This window comes from Heloderma suspectum, chromosome 6 (genome assembly GCF_057233095.1).
Source record: "Heloderma suspectum isolate Gila_16-S chromosome 6, 16-S_ref, whole genome shotgun sequence".
Classification (NCBI taxonomy): domain Eukaryota; kingdom Metazoa; phylum Chordata; class Lepidosauria; order Squamata; family Helodermatidae; genus Heloderma; species Heloderma suspectum.
In genome coordinates, this window is record NC_139463.1 from 9,027,584 (window position 1) to 9,051,313 (window position 23,730).

General features: G+C 43.7%; 1 protein-coding gene across 1 annotated transcript in view; it reads left to right on the forward strand.

Annotated features, from left to right (window-relative positions):
* ARHGEF12 (Rho guanine nucleotide exchange factor 12) overlaps positions 1 to 21,663 on the forward strand; it is a gene marked incomplete at its 5' end in the record, with an annotated part of 107,647 nt that extends 85,984 nt beyond the window's left edge. The window contains 10 exons of the mRNA XM_084803584.1: positions 1,161 to 1,236; positions 1,579 to 1,746; positions 3,641 to 3,728; positions 8,641 to 8,730; positions 8,994 to 9,070; positions 9,421 to 9,651; positions 11,334 to 11,795; positions 18,514 to 18,824; positions 20,569 to 20,641; positions 21,225 to 21,663. Coding sequence (XP_084659710.1) covers positions 1,161 to 1,236; positions 1,579 to 1,746; positions 3,641 to 3,728; positions 8,641 to 8,730; positions 8,994 to 9,070; positions 9,421 to 9,651; positions 11,334 to 11,795; positions 18,514 to 18,824; positions 20,569 to 20,641; positions 21,225 to 21,235 — 1,587 coding nt within the window. The remainder of the gene's footprint in view (positions 1 to 1,160; positions 1,237 to 1,578; positions 1,747 to 3,640; positions 3,729 to 8,640; positions 8,731 to 8,993; positions 9,071 to 9,420; positions 9,652 to 11,333; positions 11,796 to 18,513; positions 18,825 to 20,568; positions 20,642 to 21,224) is intronic.
* Between the last annotated feature and the right edge of the window lie 2,067 nt (positions 21,664 to 23,730).

Sequence of the window (23,730 nt, forward strand, 5' to 3'; positions counted from 1 at the left end):
ACTGACTGTATAGAGCTTCTCCATCTTTGACTGCAAAGGACATAATCAATCTGATTTCGATACTGACCATCTGGTGATGTCCATGTGTAGAGTCGTCTCTTGTGCTGTTGGAAAAGAGTGTTTGCTATGATCAGCGTGTTCTCTTGGCAAAACTCTATTAGCCTTTGTCCTGCTTCATTTTGTACACCCAGGCCATGCCTGCCTGTTATCCCGGTTATTTCTTGATTTCCTACTTTAGCATTCCAATCCCCTATGATGAAGAGGACATCTTTTTTTGGTGTTAGTTCTAGAAGGTGTTGTAGGTCTTCATAGAACCCGTCAACCTCAGCTTCTTCGGCATCAGTGGTTGGGGCATAGACTTGAATTAGTGTGATGTTGAATGGTTTGCCTTGGATTCGTACTGAGATCATTCTATCGTTTTTGAGATTGTACCCCAGTACTGCTTTTCCCACCCTTTTGTTGACTATGAGTGCTACTCCATTTCTTCTAAGGGATTCTTGCCCACAGTAGTAGATATAATGGTCACCTGAATTAAATTCGCCCATGCCTGTCCATTTTAGTTCACTGATTCCCAAGATGTCGATGTTCAGTCTTGCCATCTCATGTTTGACCACCTCCAGCTTACCTTGATTCATTGATCTGACATTCCAGGTTCCTAAACAATATTGTTCTTTACAGCATCGGATTTTCTTTTCACCACCAGGCACATCCACAGCTGAGTGTCCTTTCAGCTTTGGCCCAGCCGCTTCACTCTTTCTGCAGCTACTTGGAAATACCCTCTGCTCTTCCCCAGTAGTATATTGGACACCTTCCGACCTGAGGGTCTCATCTTCCGGCGTCATATCTTTTAGCCTTGTGATACGTTCCATGGGATTTTCTTGGCAAGAATACTGGAGTGGGTTGCCATTTCCTTCTCCAGTGGACCACATTTTGTCAGAACTCTCCACCATGACCTGTCCGTCTTGGGTGGCCCTGCACGGCATAGCTTATGGCTTCACTGAAATACTTGTGAAATAGGTCCCTCTAATTAGGTGCCACTTTCTGTTTTCACAATATGAATGTTGACTACTGCATTTTGAAAGTTTTCTGCTGTAGATCCTTCCAGTTTGCATTAGTGAACCTCCTGTGAATATTACTCTTTCCTCTGTGTAATGTTACAGAATTTGGATTTAACCAAGAAGAAGATGATTCATGAAGGGCCTCTGACCTGGAAGGTGAATCGTGACAAGACAATTGGTAAGTCTGCCGACTTTCAGTGAGGTTTGTAGTAGGAGGGGTGGGGGAGTAGGAGGTACATCTCCATCATAAATTACCCTGCTGTTAAAGATAATGTATGTAAGTTTCTTGGAGCTGATTAAGCTATTTTCATGCATTTTGAAATGGTCTGGAGGATCATTAAGACTGCGCAAGGAGGACACAGCAGTGATTCTAAAGATTATTCAGTTCCATCTGTGATTCTGAGGTGAATTATTTGCATACCTTACTGAGAAAGCACACTGCTGATTACTGTCTCTGTGTGGGATGCAGTCTTCTATGTGCCACATAGAGTAAGTCTGGCTGCTTTATTGTCCACTGCAGATCTCTACACGCTGCTTTTGGAGGATATTCTGGTACTGTTACAGAAGCAGGATGATAGACTGGTGCTGAGATGTCACAGCAAGATCCTGGCCAATGCTGCCGACAGCAAGCATACATTCAGCCCTGTCATCAAACTGAACACTGTGTTGGTTCGCCAGGTGGCTACAGGTTAGTGCACCTGAGAGAGATGGGTGGTCACAGGACACATCTTATTTCCGAAAGACAGTTTTGTCTAATGAAGCCATTGCACAAGTGATGATGGGCTCACACTGGCCTGGAGTTCCAAATCTGATTCCAGTCAACTTGTACATCCTTGTAACTGGACCAAACTTGAAAAGAGCAGAGAAGCTGATTCAGTATGAGAACGATTTGCTCCTCTCTGTGTTCTCCACAGCTGGCTTTTTCAAGCAGTTGGGAAGAATCTAAAGTTAAGTAAGCTTGGCTTTGAAATATTGCTAAAGCATGCCTGCCTGGGCTTGGAATCAGCTCCTCAGGTTGCTGTTAGTTACATCTATTGTAATGTATCTATAATTTAGACAGCTCTTCCCCAAGGTACTACTTTGGTTTGTCTGTCCCCACAACAACTGTGTGAATAGGTAACTAGTGTTTCAGTTTTACATATGATAAATAGAGACCAAGAACGACTTGCCCATGGCCACACAATGAGTACATGGTAGAGCTCAGATTTGAATCTTAGACTTCCAGGTGGTCCAGGCATCTACACTTGTTAGAACTTTGAGATGGCCGCTAAAGACTCCTGGTTCCTACCTTTGACCTGTTTGTTGCATGCATTTAGGTCAGGGTTAGGGAATTTGTTCAATCCCTAGGATTGCATTTAGTGTTGGCTGTCTGCCCAGGGGCTGCACACATGCTTACACTCTCTGTCTCCCTCCCCCCCCCCCCACAAACACACACACACACAGAGTCTCTCTCTCTCCACGGGGGCAATGATAAAGCCTCCCCATCCCAATTATCTTAATTCAGATTGCTGGGGGAGGGAAAGGCTTTAACCTCCCCCTGATTTAGTATTGTTCATCAGTTGCATTAAGACTATTTCTGCTCTGTCCATACTAGGAGGAACAGTCTCTGCATAAATCATATGTCTTTCATTGGCAATAGTATTGTGTGGGATGCTTTTGCATCGGCGCTATTTCTGACAATACAGAAAACCAATACCATGCCTGTATTGATTTGGATAAAAAGAACATAGTTGGACTGCGCATGAGTAGGCACTGAATCTCTAACCACCGTGCATATCTGAACAGTGCAGACACTCCTTTAGTATTTTTTCACAAAGAGCTCAGTGGCCCAGTTTACCCTTCCCAATTCTGATCTGATAAGCCATGATGTATCTGACTGGAAATGAGCTGTGTGCCTGTGTGCTCTTTCCATGACCCCCCCCCCCCCCCACACACACACACCTTTTGCAAACCTTAATGCAATACATCTATCTGAACTGAGAAACTGGTTTGAGGGCTCAGTCCAATACAGGGTATGAGACTAGGATGCATTGCATTAAGAGGGGAGGGGAGCGCTGAGGGAGTGCATGGGCACACAACTAATTCGTGGTCTGATAAACCATGATCTTTGGGTCCAGGATTGTTTATATCTGAAGAGACCATTAATTAAATGGCTAGGACACTTGGCTATATTTCTGGGTGTTATGTACCCCTCCATTTCTTGTAGCTTTATTTAACTCTATACTGGACCGACTGGGTAGCTGAAGGCAGCAGGATGTGTGGCTGGCCCTATCATTTCCTTATTATTATCATAACTGGGCCTAGTAGATATGCAAAGTGCAGGTAAACGACTGGTTGTTGTAAGCCTGAATGAGCTCACTGACTGAGTTGAACAAGTTTATTAGGGAGCAGCAACATGTTCTTTCATTAAATTTTGAGCTCTGGAATTGAAGTCCCATTCTGTACTCTAGTAGTACTCCATGAGAGTTATAGCTCCTCTCCCCAGCCCTAGTTGAAATACGAAGTACAGTTTCCTAGAATTCTAGGCAAAACAAAATCAGAAAAGGTGCTTTCAGATTTAATTTGTTCTGTGTTTCTCCCAGATAACAAAGCATTCTTTGTCATCTCCATGTCAGAAAATGGAGCCCAGATTTATGAACTGGTGGCGCAGACCGTTTCTGAAAAGACTGTGTAAGTGGGCCTGGCGGCCTCTGCCAATGCGGTGTGTTTATCACTTGCTAAGGAGGGAGATCAATCGTGTGTTCCAGATTTGTGAAGCGGCTTCCCACTCAAAGTAGTGGGGTTGCTTGTAGAATTCCTTGAGGATTCTCTCCCCCTCCTTAATAATGCTTTAAATTCATCCTTTTTTTAAAAAATAGCATAATTCTAATCTAGTGTTTTAATCTTTTTATCCTTTTACTATTTTATCTTCTGTGTTCACTGCTCTGAAATCCGTTTTAGGTATGGAACGGTATATAAATATTATGAATGAATGAATGAATGAATGAATGAACGACTCCTTCTCTCCAGTTGGGAGAAGTGGTATGCAGTGGTATGCAGAGTTGGAGTCCACATAGTTTGCCCCATGTCTAGAGCTGGCTCTGCTTGTAACCTATTAGTTAAGTCAGCAGGGTGAGGGTGGGCAACTCCTCTCGGGTGGGAGGCTGCATAGCTTGTTCGGTGGGTACACACACATATCACATGTACGCACACACATGCACACATTCACAGACATTTTTCTCCCCGCTCCCTCTCAGAATCCTACTGAGAGGGAGCGGATTCCTGCAGATTGTTGCCAGGGGGAGACTTTTGCCTTGCCAGCGTCACATCAATACTGAATAGTATTGCTGTGATGGGGCTGAGGTTGGAGCCTCTCCTCCCAATCCCCCATCACAGCAATACTGCTGAAGTTCACTGCCCCCATCCCAGTGATACGAGTACAATGTGGCCACCTAAGGCCTTTCCTGCGTGTCTCCACAGGTGCTTCTGGATACTATTGAATTGCCACAGCAACCCAGGGAAAGAGGGTGCATGGCGATGACTCCTTGCGCTCCTTCTTTCACTGCAGCATCAGGCTCCCACCAGCTCTCCAAACAGCTGTTTGGCAGGCTGGTGGGAGCCCAGTGCTGTAGGGGAAGAGAGCACGTGGGGATGATTCCTCGCATCCCCCTCTTTCCCTGGGATGCCATTCCAATTTTGCAGCACGCTTGGGGGGCTGCAGGAAAGGCCCTGGGAATGCACATGTGGGCCTTTCAGTAGGGTCTCCAAAGCTTAGAAGGATGAGGAGCCTGTATTTGTAGCTGGCGGCATTTGCAACCTTTAGCAGTAGAGACGTGGCTAATGCCCAGATGTATATGGAATGTCTTCTGTCAATGAGACACAATATTGGACAATTGGTTTTCCTCCTCTTCTAAAATAAATGGACTGGTATAAAGGAGATCTTTTTCCTTGTGTTCTGCTATGACATTTGTCTTAAGCAACTCAGAAACCGTGCACAGGATAAAATTCCAGAGACCAGTTTTGCTGACACCACATACTTCATTTGTCATTTCTGCAGCGTCGTATGTCCAGCAGTAATTATGCAAGGTTAATGAGAAGAGCAGAGGATTGCTGGCTTCTCTGTGCAAAGGTGGAAGAGATATATATTGCTCATAGAAATTTTGAAATGTGGTACCTGAGTAACAGCTTGGTACAGCCATACCTAGCCTTCAGTGGAGAGAAAGAGATTCTCTTAAGAGACTTGTAGAGTTTAGGGAGTTTGTAATGGGCCAGGTCACCTCTTGCTGCTTATTTGAAGTAGCTCTCAAGTCTCTCATGGCAGTAAATTGCTTTTTTATCCTACTGCATAATGTGTAATTAAAGGTTTGTTTAGAAGGTCAGTGATTCTAGAGGTGGCTGACAGGCATTGTTACACTGGAAATTAAAAGAAAAATACTAACCTCCGACACAGATTCCAGGACATCTTATACATCTTCTTATTCATCTCTGGGAATTCCATCGTTCCTGTTTGCTTTCACTGAATTATATTTTCCCCCATTTTTATTGATGTTTTCATAAAACAACCCAGTATAAATTGTTCAGTCATTTAGTCATGTCCGACTCTTCGTGACCCCATGGACCATAGCACGCCAGGCCTTCCTGTCCTCCGCTCTCTCCCAGAGACATGAAGATCTTTCCTGTATACTTCTTCTTTGTATTCTTGCCACCTCTTCTTAATCTCATCTGCTTCTGTGAGGTCCCTGCCTTCTTTGTCCTTTATCATGCCCGTCTTTGCACAAAACGTTCCCTTGAGATCTCCAGTTTTCTTGAAGAGATCTCTAGTCTTTCCCATTCTGTTGTTTTCCTCGATTTCTTTACATTATTCATTTAAGAAGGCCTTCTTGTCTCTCCTTGCTATTCTCTGGAACTCTGCATTCAGTTGGATATATCTTCCCCTTTCTCCCTTGCTTTTCGCTTCCCTTCTTTCCTCAGCTACTTGTAAAGCCTCATCAGACAGCCACTTGGCTTTCTTGCATTTCTTTTTCTTTGGGATGGATTTCGTTGCTGCCTCCTGAACAACGTTACGGACCTCCGTCCATAGTTCCTCAGGCACTCTGTCTATCAGGTCTAATCCCTGAAATCTATTCCTCACCTCCACTGTATATTCATAAGGGATATGATTTAGGTCATACCTGAATGGTTTAGTGGTTTTCCCTACGTTCTTCAATTTAAGCCGAAATTTTGCAAGAAGCAGCTCATGATCTGAGCCACAGTCAGCTCCAGGTCTTGTTTTTACTGACTGTATAGAGCTTTTCCATCTTTGGCTGCAAAGGACATAATAAATCTGATTTCGATATTGACCATCTGGTGATGTCCATGTGTAGAGTCGCCTCTTGTGCTGTTGGACAGTATAAATTACAATGACAGTATTCCAAAATCAACTTTATAATGTGTTCAAAAATCTCATTCTGTTACATCTTCAAAGAAATCTTCCTAGCAGACCTCAAATGAAATTTAAGTATCTGAAACCACCAGCTTGTATGGAATGCTCTGTCATTATGTACCATAGAACTGGGCCCCACAACAGACTGAAATTTCATTGGGGGTGTTTTTTGGTTTACTGTCAGCTTCTGTATTTTAATACTTTCCCATATCCTCTATTTCATGAATTCTAAGCCCCACTCACCTGTTCAGACCTTCAGAGGTGATGACCCTGCTATTGTTAAGAGCCATCCTTTCTTGTTACTTAAATATTCTGTTTTTACAGAGACTATTCTTTTAGACAGTTGAATGTCAAAGCAAATCTGATGCTAGAGGGGGAAATAACATTATAGGATAAATGTGGCAACAGGTCATGGCTTCCTTTTCTGAATTCTCTCCCATGTTCACATTCACATAAGATGCAAAGAAGCTCAGACGGATTTTCTGTGGCACATGTCTTGGACTGAACTTTAAATTTCTCACCCTAATTGCAGCATTTCTATCCATCAGACTGCTAATCCTGAATAGCATGTTTAACAGTTGTCTTGCACACTAGACAGACTTGATGACTGTAGCAGGGAAGATTTCGATTTAGCAGGCATTCGGTATTGCACTTTTCTACATATGCTGCAAATGTTCCAGAAAGAGGCGAGGGGTATTAATTATAAATTTGAAAAGTTCACTGCAGAAAGAGAAATGTTCAAGTCTTTTTTCCCTGCAGGCAATATGCAATTAAAGTGACTTTCTCATAACAAAAGACCTCAGCAGTGTGACAACTTTTTTTCCCTTCAACTACTTGGCATCTCAAATGGGCTATTAAGTTTTGAAGTGCAGGCATTAGAGTGTATGTTTGGGAGAATTTCTGCAAATGTTCTCTGCATTTTCATTAAGACTGCCTGAAAATACTAGCAGAGAGTCACCTTTCTGACTACTACTACTTGTTTTCCTTGTAATATATCCATGTAGCTGATTTTCTCTTAGGGTAGGAATCCTGCAGTAAGACGTACATGCTCTTCTTCCTTCTCCTGGCCTATTTATTTTCCTGGTACCATTTTTACTGGGTGAACTATAGGGAAGAGCTTGCACTTTCTTCTGATGATCTGCACAACCTCCTCATATCCATTCATTGCAAAATAGATTTGACTCCTTGGCTTCTGCTAAGCTTCTCTCCCCTGCCCCCTTCTTCTTCCATTGATGCATTTATACATTTCTTGTTGAGGGCTTTGGTTTTGAGTTTCTGGGTGTCCACTTAGGGATGTGGCAGGATCAGCTAATTTTTATGTGAGTGTTGTCATTGTGCATGCCATAAACACCTAGTGAAGCCTGTAATCCCAGCTCCATCCCAGTGTCCTGTTACCAATTTCCCTTTCACAGTGCTCCACTTCTAGGATTTTTCACATCAGCTTCCCATGATGTCCTTCATACTTCCTGACCACTGTTCCTTCAGTCCACCTCCACTAGCTACCACCTTTGACAAAATAAGTCCAAATCCACCTATGCTGCAGCAATAAATGTCCCAGCAATAAATACAGTATTCCTTTCTTCATCTGCATCTGTGTATGTGAGCAAGAGACAGTGACTTTGCACAACCTTAATTGCTTTTCTGTCCTGCTGATATTTCACGGTCCCTTCTTGTTTCATATTTTGTTTTTTCTGTCTTCACATTGAGCTGTTTGTTGTAGTTCTTATTTTATTTAAAATTATTTTTTAAAATTACTTTAGTCTGCCTTTAAGGAAGGAACCCTATTATTATTATTATTATTATTATTATTATTATTATTATTATTATATCCAACTAACATAGCAGCCCTCAACCCTGAGAGAAGGAAGCATGTATGCTACACAAAAAACTTGCAGAGGTTTTATTTATTTATTCATTCATTTCATTTCTATACCGCCCAATAGCCGAAGAGGTTGATTTTGATCAATAAGGAGAAGACTGAAATGGCAAGGGGTGTAGGCAATACTTAAGCATTCTGTTCCCATGTCTAAAGCTCAAATTGCTGCCATAAAATAGGGGTGTGTAGAAAAAATACAGGAATTACATTTTTTAAAAAAACCTCTTTAATGAGAATATCACCAAACTGGATACACTTTTGGTAGGATGTGGGTCTTTATGTTTGGTCTTCTCATCTACCTACAGGTGGCAAGACCTGATCACACGAATGGCAGGAACAGTGAAAGTTGGACGAGGCAGACGTGTAATTCCATTCCCACAGTCAGGACCATGCGAGTAAGTTGTGCATGCAGATAGATAGATAGATAGATAGATAGATAGACAGACAGACAGACAGACAGAGACAGAGACAGAGACAGAGACAGAGACAGAGACAGAGACAGAGAGAGAGAGAGACGGATAGATTTGGTGCTGTGTTTCAACTGCATATACTATAACCAAGCAGGATCCTTTGAAAACGAATCCTTTAAAAAAGAAATAAGTTACAGATGATGATACAACTGCATGTTGTTGACTTGTTCTCCCTCATTGGCTTGCAGGGAGGACCATGAGGAGGAAGATCAGCAGAAGCTGAAGGAAGAACAAGCTACTCCTGACAGCAGCATGCAGAGCCCAGGTAAAAGTTACATGCAGTGTTTGTTACTAGGTTCCAGCCTCTGTTATGTTTGTCCTAGAATGGCTTCTGGGTCATCGAAGGTTTTCTTGTTTTAGAAGAGCATTTCAGAAAAACTGCAAGGGGTGGGTAGCATGTGGTACAAAATTCTGGAACCGTGTTCTGCTTATTTCTTCCAGGTGTGTGTCCTTTAATGCCAAAAGTATGTTAAAGGCTTTCTGTCTTCTATCTCCACCCCGATATTTAGAAGCACACGTGCATCTAGCATATCTAATAGTTATTTTTATATTTTATTATATTTTGATAAAATTTTGATCTTACATTGACTTTGGCATTGGCGGTTTCTCTATTAGATAAGGAAGTGGGACTGGAGTCTCCTCAGATGCGTAAGGCTCAATCTCCTTCAACAGCCATGTCTGAAAAGTTGGAAGAGGAGGAGGTCCTGGAGGCTGACAGGCAGTTTGGAGAAAAACCACCAGCAGATTTGCTGATAAAAGAATCCTCTGAGCACTATTGCCACACAAGCCCAGAGCTCTCATTCCAAATCTCCGAAGATCGGTGGGCATTGGATGCACTAAGGAATTGTAAGTAGTTGAGGATGTGTGGGGCACAAGGGGTCCAGGAGGGACTGGCTGATGAATTTGGAGGTACTTAACAGTCATCCATTGTCCCTTGTATCCATATGAGCATCATGTACCCTTCTTAATAGAACTGTACAAAAGAGGGCCAGGCATGACACACAGGCACTGACAGATCCCATGAAATCACAAGATTTCATGTTGTACAAGCCACTCAACTAACTTTCCACCACTTTAAAACGGATGCAGTACTGATCTCTGAGACATAGTTGTTTGTGTTTCTGTAAAATGCAGTTTAAGCTGGAATAGTTCTTCAATCCCATCCTTGAATTGTGATAACACGTGTTGGGAGGTCGCCCCTGCTGCCTTCTGAAATCCTCAGGTAGCCAGAATCAACACGCAGACAATAGGGCTCTTTTCCAAGGCTTTATTTCCATTCAACCTAATGACAGATGCTAATTGCGTGATCCTACGAGTGAGACTTAAGAGAGCTGCCTACTTGGGGGTTCTAACCTTAGGAATCAGTTGATCTTTGTTTGGAGGGGAAGGCGGGAAACCTCTGAACTTATGGGCTAGGAGGAGAGAGTCCACCCCTTTCCCGTGGGGCATCGGGGTGCTGCTGTTGCCATCACGCCAAGCAGGCTGAGCACCTCCTCTCAGTGCCCGCCATCTCCCACTTGATGCTGCGCCAGCGCCTAGCATCCAGAAACTGCTGTTGCGCCTCCCTCTCCCTGCTAGGGTTACTATCACTCTCAGGAACGTGTACCGGGAGGGGCTCTCCCCCCGGCTGCGCCTCTCAACAGCACGCGGGTTCCTCTCCCATGGTTTATCTCTTCCTCAGAATCAGAACTTCTTTGGGTCTCTCTGGGCCCCGATCCAACCCTGACAACACATTCCTTAGAATAGTTTTTTAATTGTCCCATACACAATTAGCCAGCGGAACCTACTGCCACAAGAAGAAAACTGATGTTGTTTAAAAATAGCATAGTTCTTTAAAAGAATTAAGTAATCTCCTCCTCTCTCTCTAGATGGCCAATCTGGCAGGATATACACATTCAAGGATAAAAAATGGGTTTATGAAGTCTTTCCTCCACCCAAACACAGTCTATACTGGAAAAAGGTGTTAAGTAGGTGAGGCTCAACCATCACGATCTGCTCCTCTAGGTAATAAAACAGGCCCAGAGTAAGAGAATAGGAAAAGCAAGGGACAGGATCGCCATACTTCAGGTGTCTCAGAATATCACCTTCACCTGTCTAGGCTGGAGAATAGTGAGATTTGAGGAGGAGCTAGTAGCGACCTCTTCCATACACTGCAATAGAAGAGCACGTGGCTGTATTCCAGTAACAATGCCAGACTTGGAATTAATGTCTCCTGTTTTGGCTTCAGCCTTCCCCAACCTGGTGTCCTCCAAGTGTCTTGAACTATAATTCTCATCCTCCCAGACCATTGGCCATTCTGGCTAGGGCTAATGGGAGTTGTCATCCAAAACATCTGGAGGACAGCAAGTTGAGGAAGGCTGGCTTATATCTTTCACCTTCTCTTTCAAGACTGAGAGTTGGCTGCTGAGTCCACTCCTTCTCAGAAGCATCAGGCTCTCTAACATCTCAACACTGATGTTCATAAGAGGCAGCCTGGGTAGCAGGAGGTAACCTGCCAAGATCTGTGACTATTTTATATTCCCTTTCAGTGGGCTTATTGAAGAAGTTGCTGATGCAGCAACTGGGCATGTCCGAACAGAAATCCCTTGAAGACTGGCAGCATTTTTCCAGACATAGGACAGTTTCCCAGGGGACCCAAGTGGGGACTGGTGTCCAACGAGGACTGCAACACTCAGACAGTGACAAGACGTCCCTGCCTGGGACTAGAAGGACACTCTCTGGCATGGGCACAAGTAATTTTGGACCTTATTGTGGTCACCGGACTTCAGGCGAATTTGTGCAGCTAGGGGACACCACGTCAAGTAGCAGTCAATTAACGGACCCCTTGAGCACAAACCCAGACACCCCAACTGCTGAGCTGGAAGGGGTAGGCACTGAGGATTTGGGAGAACACTTTTTTGATGCTCGTGAAGCCCACAGTGATGAGAACCAATCAGAAGGTGAAGTAGCAGAAAGGAAAGAGGTAGAAGAGGTGCAGTTGCGGATCTCAGGTGAGTAATACCCACAAATGCATAGGACTGCAATGAAATATTGCTACAACTGAGTAGAGCTCCAAAACATCCTGGTTCTAATGGCATATATAAGGCTTCTTTTGAGGCATAGCTTAGCCCCAGCACTCGCTCTTTATGCCATAATATAGACCTGAAGCATGTTCAGTGATAGTAAAGAGTATGTGCTGTTGTACTTCTGTGGCTCCCGGAGAACATTCCAAACCTTGGAGATACCACTTCTCCTGGACAGCAGGCAAGGTCCAGTCATGTAGATCTTCTCCAGAAGTTGGGGCTATCCCTGCCCCCCCCCCCCCCATGGTTCTGCCTAGAGGCAGCAAAACAGGACTTTTAGTGAGACTTTTTCCAATCTTAAAAATAAAAGGATTTTTTTTATCAAATCTTCCCCGTCATCTGACATCCTAGATAGGGACAAGGAATGAAACTTTTGTGTGGAGAGGACTTTTTTTTATGGGTGGTTCAGTCTGGTTGTATCTCCCCATCCTACCTCCACCCATATTCCAGTGTGGATGCACAATGCAGCTGGGACTTAGCTTTCTATCCTCAGTGCTCATTACCCACCCCACCAGGGCCAGGTCAGTTGCCACATCACAGATATGACATGTGCTTCTGAGAAACAACGTCTTGTCCCTCTACATCTTTCCAAAGGTGCATACTTGCCACCTGTATCCAGTGCTGTTGCACCTCTCCTACACACACGCGCGCGCGCACACACACACAGAGGGACAGGCAGGGATAAAGTGTGGCAGGAACTAGGCCACATCAGCTCCAACTAGGAGGATGAGAATAGAGGTGGAGGTCACTGGACCCACCAACTCTTTTTGGCACTGGCAAGTGCAGCAGGAAGAACAATTGGAGAGGGTGATTCTGGAACTACCGTTGGCTACCAGGTCTGAATAGAGATCAGGCCTAGCCTGAGTTTCTCCAGTGTGTCAGGAGTGCGATTTCACAGGAGGTTGAGGGGGTAATTACCTGGGCAGTAGGCAGCAGAACCATTACTGCTTTACATCTTGAGTCCCACAAGGGCAAGAAAGAGGCACCGTTGCTACTCAAGGAGCAGATCTAATAATAAAAGACATAAATGTGGATGCTTTTCCCAAACCAAACCGTCTTCATCTAGGGAATCTTCCTCTCTGGACGACTCCTGTTTTTACCAAAGTGGCCACAGCCACACTTTCAAGAGAGGATCAAAGGAGACTGTAGAAAAAGGAAGGGAGGAAGGGAAGGGGGGCAGAGGCAGTGCCTAATTTTGACCTTTGCTAGAGCAAAAAAGGGAATCTTGGGAGGGACCAGGAAAGATAAGATAAGAAAGGGACAACCTCAGGGAAGCATGCTGGGGTCCTCTCTAGCCAGGTCAAATGCTTCTGGGGGTTCTTCTTTTAAAAATATATTTTTATTTATTTTATTTTTATAAATGAAATAAACAATACCAAAATTACCAACAACCTAATCAATACTTCAAATTCCCAACAGTACAATATTCTGATGAGGACACCACAATAACAGAGAGAAGAAAAAAGAGGAAAAAAAGGGAGGAGGAAAGGAAGTGAAGAAAAAATAAAAATTCCCTTCCCTAGGCTTCCCCTCCCCCTCTCCCTCCCCCTTAAAGAATTGAGTTTAAACTCCAACACCCCCCGGCCTCCAATGCCATTCTATTTTAAAAACTATATCTATAACCTTAACAATCTTACAGTTTAATAAACAACCTTACATTTCTATATCATATCATCAATCTTATATCAAAGAAACAGGTCTACAGTTCATTCCCAAAAGCCTATATTATTAGTAGTAGTAATAATAATAATAAAATATATAGTATTATATAATAATAAAACTTAATATAAACCTTCAACCATCAGTAATATATTTTATACTAGATATATCATCTATTTTAAAATAAAAATATAAAGAAAAGCAAAAAAAAAAAAGATGAAAGAGAGTAAACCAATATAAATATAATCATTTATCTTCTGAATCAGCCTGGATCATGTAGACTAAACACAAACAATTAACAAAGCTTGTTTAAAGATTCCAGTTCATGGGGTTGTAACAGAATTCTCATGCGTTTTTACGTTAAGCCATGCCTCCGCCATTTCATGATTTAGAAACTTTTATCTGACCCTCAGACACAATACAAAGTGTAGCAGGATATTTTAAGTACTATGGTAAGTTCATTTGTTTTGCCATATTCTTTGCTTTAATAAATTGCCTTCTTTTATTCGCCACCTTTTTGATGTAGTCTGGAAATACCTTGTTTCCAGGAAAGGCTTCCAGCCTCCCTTGCCAAACTCAGGATATAATTCTTTGTGGAGACTTTTGCAAATTGAGCTATGATCGTGTAATCAATCCCTTTAACATTTGGCACATGAAATGCCTGCTCAATATCAAGTAAATAGTCAGATGGAATAGGGAGGATCTCATGCAAAAGTTTATCCACAAAAATAGGCAATTTTACATCATTAGGCAGATTTTTAATCCCAATAATACGTACATTGGATCTTTTCTTGAAGGCCTCCAGTTGAGAGATTCTATCAGAGATATTTTTAAAATAAATTTGTGTCTTAGTTTCATTTCCTGCCACTCGGTATTCAAGCTCATTAATTTTCGCATCCATTTTTTGCTGTGCCGTATTAATTAAATCTACAGCTCCTTGCAGGGTGGTGATGGAATTTTGGATTAAATCCAGCCTTTTGACTTGTTCCGTAAATTGCGAAGATAAGGTCTTTATCAGTGTAAATAATTCCCCTATATCTTCTGTTTTCGACACTTTTGACACAGAGGATGTGGGGGGAGTAGATGCCAGCTCCTTTCTTCTCAGCGCAGACATGTTTCTCTCAAACAGATCTTACAGGTCCTCAGATGTTCTCAAATATTGTTAACGTTTCTTAAATCATCCCTCAGAGGTTGTTGATATTTCTTAAAGCATATATTATTATGTAACACGTCAACCCTGTTTTCTCTTATAAAATAGGAGTCTCAGTACAGCTTTTTGCATTGGTAAAGCTCTGGGAAGATAATCCTGGAATCCAGCCCTCCCACTATCTCGTAGGGGTTACTTTTCTCCAAGATGTTGTCCAGGGCTACTGCCTTGCCCCCCCGCTTCAATTCCAGGGGGAGATGAAAAGGTTTCTCAACCTTTTAAAAAGCTATTTGAGAAAGCTCCCACAGAGACCTGTGGGAAGCTGCCAGAGCGACATCGGTCCCAGCCAGAAGTCCGCTTCTGTGGGTTCTGACACGGGAAGATGGGGTGTTATCAGAGAGGGACCTGGATGTATCCTCTGTTGCTCAGGATCCCCCTTTTTCCTTTTGATTCCCCCCCCCCCTTGGCAAGAGCTGCACACACACACACCACAGCTTACAGAAGATGAGCCTGTGGCTGAAGGTTCAGTTCCCCCTCCCCTTCCCCACTTTCCAAGGTTGCAAAGTCTGTCTTCCCTCAAGGGGCGCCAAAGCTACTAATGGTTCCTTTCCCTGGATTCTTTGACAGGATGCACAAAGCTAAATGGAGTAATCCAGCGAAGGGGAAATCCCCTTTCCACCTGGCAAGCAAGCCTTACTCTCTAATGAGATTGTAGACTTCTTGAAATCTCAGTGGTTGGTGCCTCAGTGGCAACCTTGAATTCTGTCACAGGATGGAGGGGGATGGGGCAAAGATCTATGTAATGAGAGAGTGGAGGCAGCCTTCTGCAGGGGATTCAAAGCATCAGCAACAGCTTTCTATGGTTCAGTCAACAATTCCATCTTTGCCAGAGCACGACACCTGTAGTCTGAAGAGCTAGCTGGAACAGAAAAGGCTACATAAGACAGGCTGAGAAGGATTGCAATGTCTGCAGCCTTGATGGCCAGTTCCCCCTTTGATGCAGTTCAGTTAGATCTAGACTATAACTGCCAGCACAGTTGCTAGCTGAAACATCTCATTGAGGAACTATGAAGTAGATTGAGATTCACAAGCCAGGTTGACTGGCTCAGCCTTCCCTGGCACAGAATTGTTTGGAGAGTCCCTAGAACCAATTCTTACTGAGAATAAAGATAAAAAGGAAAGCTTTACCTGCCACTAAGAAAGATGAGTGGATGTCTGAGCTGCTCAAACATTGCAGCCACGTCCACCAGGGCGATAGAAGTCTAAGTGGCACTGTTGCAAAGGATTTGCCCAATGCTCTGGTCAAGCATCCTCTGGGCTAAACTCTTCCATTGCTTACTTGAAGGGGCCAAAGAAGCAGTTGTCTTCCTGATGCCAGTCTTCCTCTGACTGCCATAGGCAGTTGTCTCCTCAACTTCATACCCATCTGGCTACATACAATGTCAGATGCGAGAGTTTGGGAGATGGCTAAAAACCCAGGAACAAATTCTTAGCATCACCAAAGTCAAGGGATACCTTGGAACATCTACTAGTAATGGAGGTGATTAAACACTTCCTTGAAATGCTAGCCATAGAACTAGTTTTCCAGGGTCAGAAGCACTCAAGCATCTGTATTTTGGTTTTGTTTTCTTAGTTCCCAGAGGGAGCAGGAACATAAGGGGGATGCTTGACTTGAAATGACAGCATAGTTCAATATTCCATCCTCAGCCAAGGCTTTTCCACCTGACAGTATAGAGTCTGAGATGCAACAGCTGAGTCAACTTGGTTACTCAGAGGAGGTTCTCTCCACAGTTTGGTCCTTGAGACCAGAGGCGAGCACAAGGTAGATAAGGATCTACTGACAGATCTCATGACTAGGGGTTTCTGACTCCCAATAGCTTAAAAATTGCAGTAAAAAAACCCACCCTTCTGCCATGACTGACGTTGCACTAATCACTTCTTTCTCAGCCTCAGAGTTACCTGTAAAATACGACTGTCATTTGGTGGCCTTTAACCAGGTTGTCACACAGGTCTGCTGTCCAGTTTTAGAGTTCAGTATTAGAATCCCTGGTCTGTCGTAACTCAGGTGTAGATTTTTATGGAGGCTCATGGTGTATGAGTGTGCTTGCAGCAGATAATTGGCTCCACACCCTGAGTCACCATTTTGAATCTGGTTCCATCCCTCTCAGCCATTATTTTGCACTTGTCTCTAGTTGGTGGATTTCTGGGTTCTAGTAAAGAAAGTAGATTCCACAAGCCTGAAGTCTGTATTCCCTTGCTGTAGACAGGACTCCACAAATAAGATTTATGGGACCACCAGAAGGCATATATTTCCAGGTGTAAAAGCCCAGGAAGGGTCCTGGGAGTACATACACGGGGCTCTACCTGCAGGCCCGAAATTATAAGGGCCTGAGCACTAGCACTCTCAGTCACCAAGTGGCAGCTCTAAAGAGCATCTTAGGATGTCGGGGGGAAGGGACCCATGGTAAGTCACCCACAGGTACAAAGAGGGGTGGTTTTTCCCAACCATCCTATAGTGGAACCTTAAATGGATATTTAAAGTACTCATGGGTGAACCGTCCAGAGAGCTTCGGCTATAGGACATTACATAAAAATAATAAATGAAATTAAATAAATGAAATGGGTGCTCTGTTGAATCCACTAGCCACATCTTCTCTTAGACTTCTCATTCAGCAATCTTTTTGGTTGCTGTTGCTTCAACCAGGTACATTTCTGATCCTCTGATCCACAGCTGTGTATTTTTCACCAAGATAAAATGGTTGTTTGTTTTGTTTCATGACAAATCATTGGAAACGAAGGTGTCTGTCTTCACTGTATCTTTCTAGGTTGGAGAATATATAGCTTTGGTTTATCAGTCACTTTGCTTTATCAGTCCTAATGCATCACTAAACACATGCGTTCGGGGGTGGGGTGGGGAGGCAGTCACCTCAGCAGCCTTCAGAGGCAGTGCGTCCATGGAAGAATTGTGTAAAGTGGCTACATGGCTGCTTCTACATACCATCACAAAGCACTATGAAATTGATTTGTTCTCATTTGTAGAACTTGCCTTCGGCAGGGTGGTTCTGCTAAAGGTTTATATTCACTAATCCTGGTCCATTTGGAGACCTGCTCTGACATAGTACTACTCTTATACATCCCAAAAGTCTGAAATGCCCTCTGGGAGCCAGAGGATAAAGGGAAACTTCCTTGCTGTGGATTCTTGTTCTCTGTGTCTCCTGGAAGGCATTGCACTCTCTGCTAAGTACTCAAGTAGACCATGATTTGTTTTCCTCAGGTTTATGCCATGCTGTATCTGTGGGGCAGGTAGGCAGGGATTTCTGGTTGAGTTCCTTTCTGACCTAGTTGTTGCCTGTTTGCGTCTCTGTTGGCAACAGTGTGTGTGTGTTTTTATGGTTGCTTCCACTGGAGTTGGCACCTGTTACACTTTAAGTTACATTTGTTAAGGTTTTGGGGGTTGCTTTTTGCTCCTCTAGTGTGGCCTGGGAGGACAGGTCAGCTTTGTCTCTTTGAGAAGAACTACATGATTGGGCCCTGCCTGCTGTCCCGGGGAGGTGCTATTCTGAAGCTCAGGGAGAAGCAGAACAGTAAGAAAACTTGCCTATCTCACCAGTGGGAAACTATAGGCAACTGGGATTAGGACGAAGAGCCTTTGGGCTTGAGCCCAAACATCATGCCATTAAGTACTGAATACATCTGAACATTTTGAGAAAGATTACATGGGTTTCACACTTGCATGGCACATACAGTCATGAGGGGGAGATGCCTACAGTCCTTGCACCTAAGCTGCTGCCTTAAGTGAGGTGCTCTTATATGGGTCCATTAGTGTTGTTCTCTTCACAGGAAATTATTTGATCCTTGACGAATATGGCACAGTACAGGAAAGCTCTACTGATGAGGAGGTAACTTCGCTGGTTCTACAATGCACTGCAGGCAATAGCGCAATGGACTCTGCCCACCAACAGCCAACCTTGCTACAGGATGCCCAGACAGACAGAGCAAGCTTGCCATTTGCAGAGGAATTAATGGCCTCCCACTGGGAAGCTGCTAAGGAACCCTGCTCAGATGTACTAAGGCCTCCCTTCTCTGTAGAGTCACGTACCCTGATAATGCATTACATCCAGAAGATAGAGACCAACCTTGAACACTTAAAGGTACAGTGTGTGCTTGTGGAAATTGTGTGGATTCCCTTTGGACCGTGTTTCTTTTTCTTTAACAGTTGTGTAGAGGGTGAGGAATTGGGAATTAAGAAGCTTGCTGGGAACAAGGTGTGCTGAGAATGCATGTGTGTGTGGCTGCCCCAGCTAAGAGCCATTTTTCTTTTTCCAAAAGAGCTGTCTTTAAAATAAATGTAGCTTAAAATTTTCATGGTAGGTTTTCAAACTGGTGGTGGGTTTTGTGCCATAAATTCCAAGACAAGGAGAAGCAGATGCTCTGTAGAATATGTAACTATGTGTGTGCCTCTACACATTGGATTGCTCAGGATTTAAAGGTTCACTCCAGAGGCAAAGAGAAGAAAAGTGAAAACCTTGGAGTAGCACTGGAGAAAGAGAAGCTTTCATTTTGTGGAGAATGTGAATGAATGCCAAGAATAATTCTAAGATCAAGTACTGCTGTATTATAATGGGTCACTAAAAAGCCTAGGTGCCTTTTTGTGTGTGTTTTTTGGAGTGGGGAATCTAAAAGCTGAAATCAGTCTGGGTTTACTGAAACTAGGGTGCCAAAAGTCCTTAAGGCCACCATTTAAGGCATGGACCTGTCTGGATCAAAGAGGCTTGAAGAGAGAAGGGTCAATGTTTTGTTTAGGGGAGAATCTAAATTTAAAATTGACAAGTCGGGGATTCAGCCACAGTGCGACCAAAGGTAAGTACAGGAGTCAAAGTAGGGGGAAAGATTTGAGGAGAACACAGTGCTTTGGGAGGACAGCAACAGGACTAGGGACATGGTATTGAAGATAGTCTAGTGGCCCTTGTAGCCAACTGGATCCCTCTTGTTGAAATTCTGTAACAGTCCTGAGAAACCAAAGAGCGTTGAGCAGCATGTGCCAACCAAATATGAGGCACATAGCAAGAGTTTTAAGGAGTTATTCTTTGCATCCCAGATGGTGGGCAGCTTTCATTGCCTCTTTTCATCATGGCACTAACCTTGCATCCCCACTGAATAAGCCTGATAAAGACTAAACATTACGAGATACAGTCCGGTGGTGAAAAAAAAATTACCCTTGGCTTCATCAGACTAGAGTTGGGCTTCCTGCTGTGTCACAGATCAATATAAGAAAGCCATTCATTCGTTGCACTTTCTAGACACAGAGCTCACAGACTGCTAAGGGTGCAGTTTGTGTGGATAAGATGTGACTGTTCGAGGAACTTGAGATGGGCCCTGACCCATAAAAATGCAACATGGGATTTAGCCCATAGTCATCCTGTGTCTCTTCTGGAAAACAGGCTTGATAACTTTTGGCCTGCAAGATGCTGGAAAGTTCAGGGTCTTGTGATCATGGTAATGGCTGTATGACAATTGCTTAAGAAAGACGCATGAAAGACTGACAGGCCAGTGCAAATGGGTGCTAAATGGGGAACAGGGGGAATATTCCTGTAGTGCAGAAGTGATGTTCCTCTGTTCTGAGGCTTTGCTCTTCTGACCTTGAAAGGCTGCTGTATCAGATGCTGCCAAACCTGCAAGATCGTTGCCATACCCAGAGAGACATATTGATTATTAATAGCTGAAAGGAACTGTAAATGTTTTCCCCTCAGCACTGCAGTTCCCAGTGATAGTTTGAGAATGGAGCACTGAGATTGTTTCAGAGCTTGGCCAGCCACAGTTCCAGTGAGTTTACGTTAACTGTTTCTCTGTAAATGGGCCACAGATCAAACAAGTGTGATGGGTTGTACCTTTCAGGAAGTGGAGGAGAACTACACTACTCTTCTTCAACAAAGGCTGGCTGGATCAGTCCCCACAGATGAGCACTCAGGTATGCCTTCCCCACTCCCCATGGCACCTTCTAAACAGTCATGTGATGTGTTAATAATCACTGGGCCTTGGCTCCATGTGAAGCTAGTTGTTAATCTTTCTAGCCAAAGTCTCCAGAGCTTTCATTACAGCTCCAGGTTTTTTGAAAGAAGCTGCTGGCTGCAAAACCACTGTAAATCGATGCTTAGGTTCGCTGACAGTGTGTTCCTTCCTTTGAGTGAATCGTGTGGCATAGGAGATGCTCCTCTTTGCTCAGCACTCGCCCTTTGATAATGCATGCAAGCATATCTGTCTAAATGGGGTGATGGTTCTAATGAGCCAACAGAAGATCAGCCAAGAACTGTTCCAAAGTTATGTTTCCATGTTTAGATTTTATAGATGAGTGCAGAAGCTGACACATGAGTTACTTTGGTTGTATACTTGCAATAGAAACAACTGTGGAAATCTTGGTGCAGCTTGGTAGGAGCACATCCCCTAATGCCATTCAACTATGTTACATCTCTGAACTCTCCTATGAGTAGGGTATGTGGGCCTTGGCTCTTTTTACAGTACTCTTCTCCGCATCTTTCTCATTTTGCCCTCAGATAAAAGTTAGTCATGCTTCCTGTAAGTGTCTGAAGACTGGATGGAAGCACCAGCCTTACATCAGCACCTGCTGGCTTCTGCCTGGACTTTTGTGGCACAAGGCCTCTTTCCGTGGACCATCCAAGTGCTAAAGGTGTTCCAGCAGTGTGGAGGGGTGGGCAGTTTCCTTTTCAGCTTCTGCACTAGCTCATCAGGGAGAGGTGGTGATTTTGTTTGCCTCCTCTTTCTACCTGAAATTCTTTTTGATTCCGAACAGAGGAAAAAGAGGAACAGAAAGAAGAAACCAAATGTATAAAGCTTTGGGTGTAGGATATAAAAATGTATTTAGACATAAAAAATCAATGTATTTATTTGACTTCATTCCGTGTACTGAAAGCACACTTTAATTTGTATTTTATTTTGCTAAAAAAAAAAAAAAAAAAAAGGATCGTGCCAGTGTGTGGGTCACCAGCGCTTCTCTGCTCCTGAGCCCTCATTCAGAACGGAAGGGCATGTCAGGGTGAGCACATCTTGGTTTTTCGCTGGATTGGATTCTGCCAGCAACTTGTTCACCTCTCAAAAGAGCTACCCATTGAACAGAATACATCCAGCAGTATGTGGACGGGCCTTCCTCTCGTGCAATGGCAACGCTCCATGCACTGTGTAGCCAAGGCACTTGAAAGTTGGCAAACTAGTTCCCCTTTGAGATCTCCTTCACTGACATATGGGTGTTAGATAAGGAGAGGAAAGAGGTGGGATTTTTCATTCTTCCCCCAACTCTGGTTTGAGCTTGAGCTTGACTTCCCTTTAAAAGAAGCAACTTTTCATGCACGTCTTGGGAGAGGTGGGGGAACCCTTTTCCGGCAATCATGTCAGAAGTATTTTAGAACCACAGTGTGTCTGCTGATTCACTCCTGGTGTGAACAGTAGGTGCCACTCAAGTTAGCCACAGCTACTTCTGAACATAGGGCCAGGAATCTTCAGTAGCTAGAGGAATGCCTTGCTGACCATTGTGTGGGTGTGTGAGGAGGGGAACAAGGTTTGGTTTGGGGTGATGTTGTTTTGCACTGTTTGTGCCAAAGTGCTCTGAAATCACGTTGGTAGCTCAGAAACATCCAAGGTAGAAAAAACAGAATAGCTGGGAGCAAGTTCTGTAGTATTTTCCTAACTGAATTCTGACACCCTGGTGTTTCAAAACTGAATCCTGTCTGAGCGTGGAAATTGAAACCTCACAGCACAGATATAAAAACACTGGATGCTCCAGACTGGCTACCAGAATTGGTACTAGGGCAAGTGTCACCTCCATGAGACCGACAGTTCAAGATGCAACTTCCCATTTTGGAACACTCATTGCAAGTGGCTGTTGGACACTGCTGATGCCTTTTTTTTTTTTTTTGCACCAAGCATCCAAATCTTGGGCTGCCTTTTTTGCTTTTTGTCTCGACCAGCCAGATCTAAAAGTGCCAAACCCTAAAAAAAATCCCCATTGTTTTGTTTGTTAACGTGCTGTATGCGCTGCGAAGTGTGGAGAACCTTTCTCTTTTTTCCTCTTCCAGCGTGAAGGTCATGCTGCTGTCTCCATTAACACGCAAACATTTTCCCTGTAGCCGTAATGGCCCAGAATAAAAATGGTTGTTTCTCAGTCATGCAAAACACAAACCTCTCTTTCCCCTTGCAGGAAGAAAGCAGTACTAGAATGGATAGGCTGAGCAGGGTTTTTTTTTTTTTTTTTTATCTCCTCCGCAACCTTTCAAATCCATGAACTGATGTATATTGAGATTGAGAGAGATTTTCCAGAAGCCAGATGTGTAGGCCTCCATCCTTCAGTGGCAGGAAGTTCCCCAAAGCCTTCCATACCTGCACAAATTCCTGTTATCAGTGCCAATTTGAGCACGGCGAGATTCTGCTAGTTCTCCTTTCTAAACATTTTCAAGTAATGAACCCCAAAATTTCAGCTGTTTTCTGCATGAAACTTCTTTTGCCATCTCTTGGCATTGGGAAAGACTGTGCCTGAGTTGGTAAGATAAACATGAGCTTTAGTGTCCTTTTCTTATTTTTGGTAGCATTTTTCTGGCCTCCTAACTGATGTCATGCTAGCTGAATTTTACTTTCCTTTACCATAACCATAGGTATGCATGTCTGGAGCTATCAGAAACCACACTCACATCTTGGATCTCCCTCTACCATGACTACCTTGTAAGTAGTCGGGAGGCTTGATTTCCTTTGCAGATCGTTGCTGCCAGTCTCTTTGCTGCTTTGGGGAGCAAGAGTCCCAAGACCCTCATCTGCTGTAGTACCTCCACTACAAATTTCACTATGGAACAGCAGAGGGCGCAAAGAGAGGTGTTGCTTCAGCATCCTTAAAAGATGTCTGGGGGTCAGGTTGCCGACATCCTTTGTGAGGATCAGCCTCAAAAAGCAGGGCAGCAGAATGCAGAATGTCAGAAGGCTTTTTGGTCCTCTAAAGTGGGCATAACCACCTTTTTTTTTCTTCTGGGAAGTGAAATGAGTGCTGTGCTCTTGTCC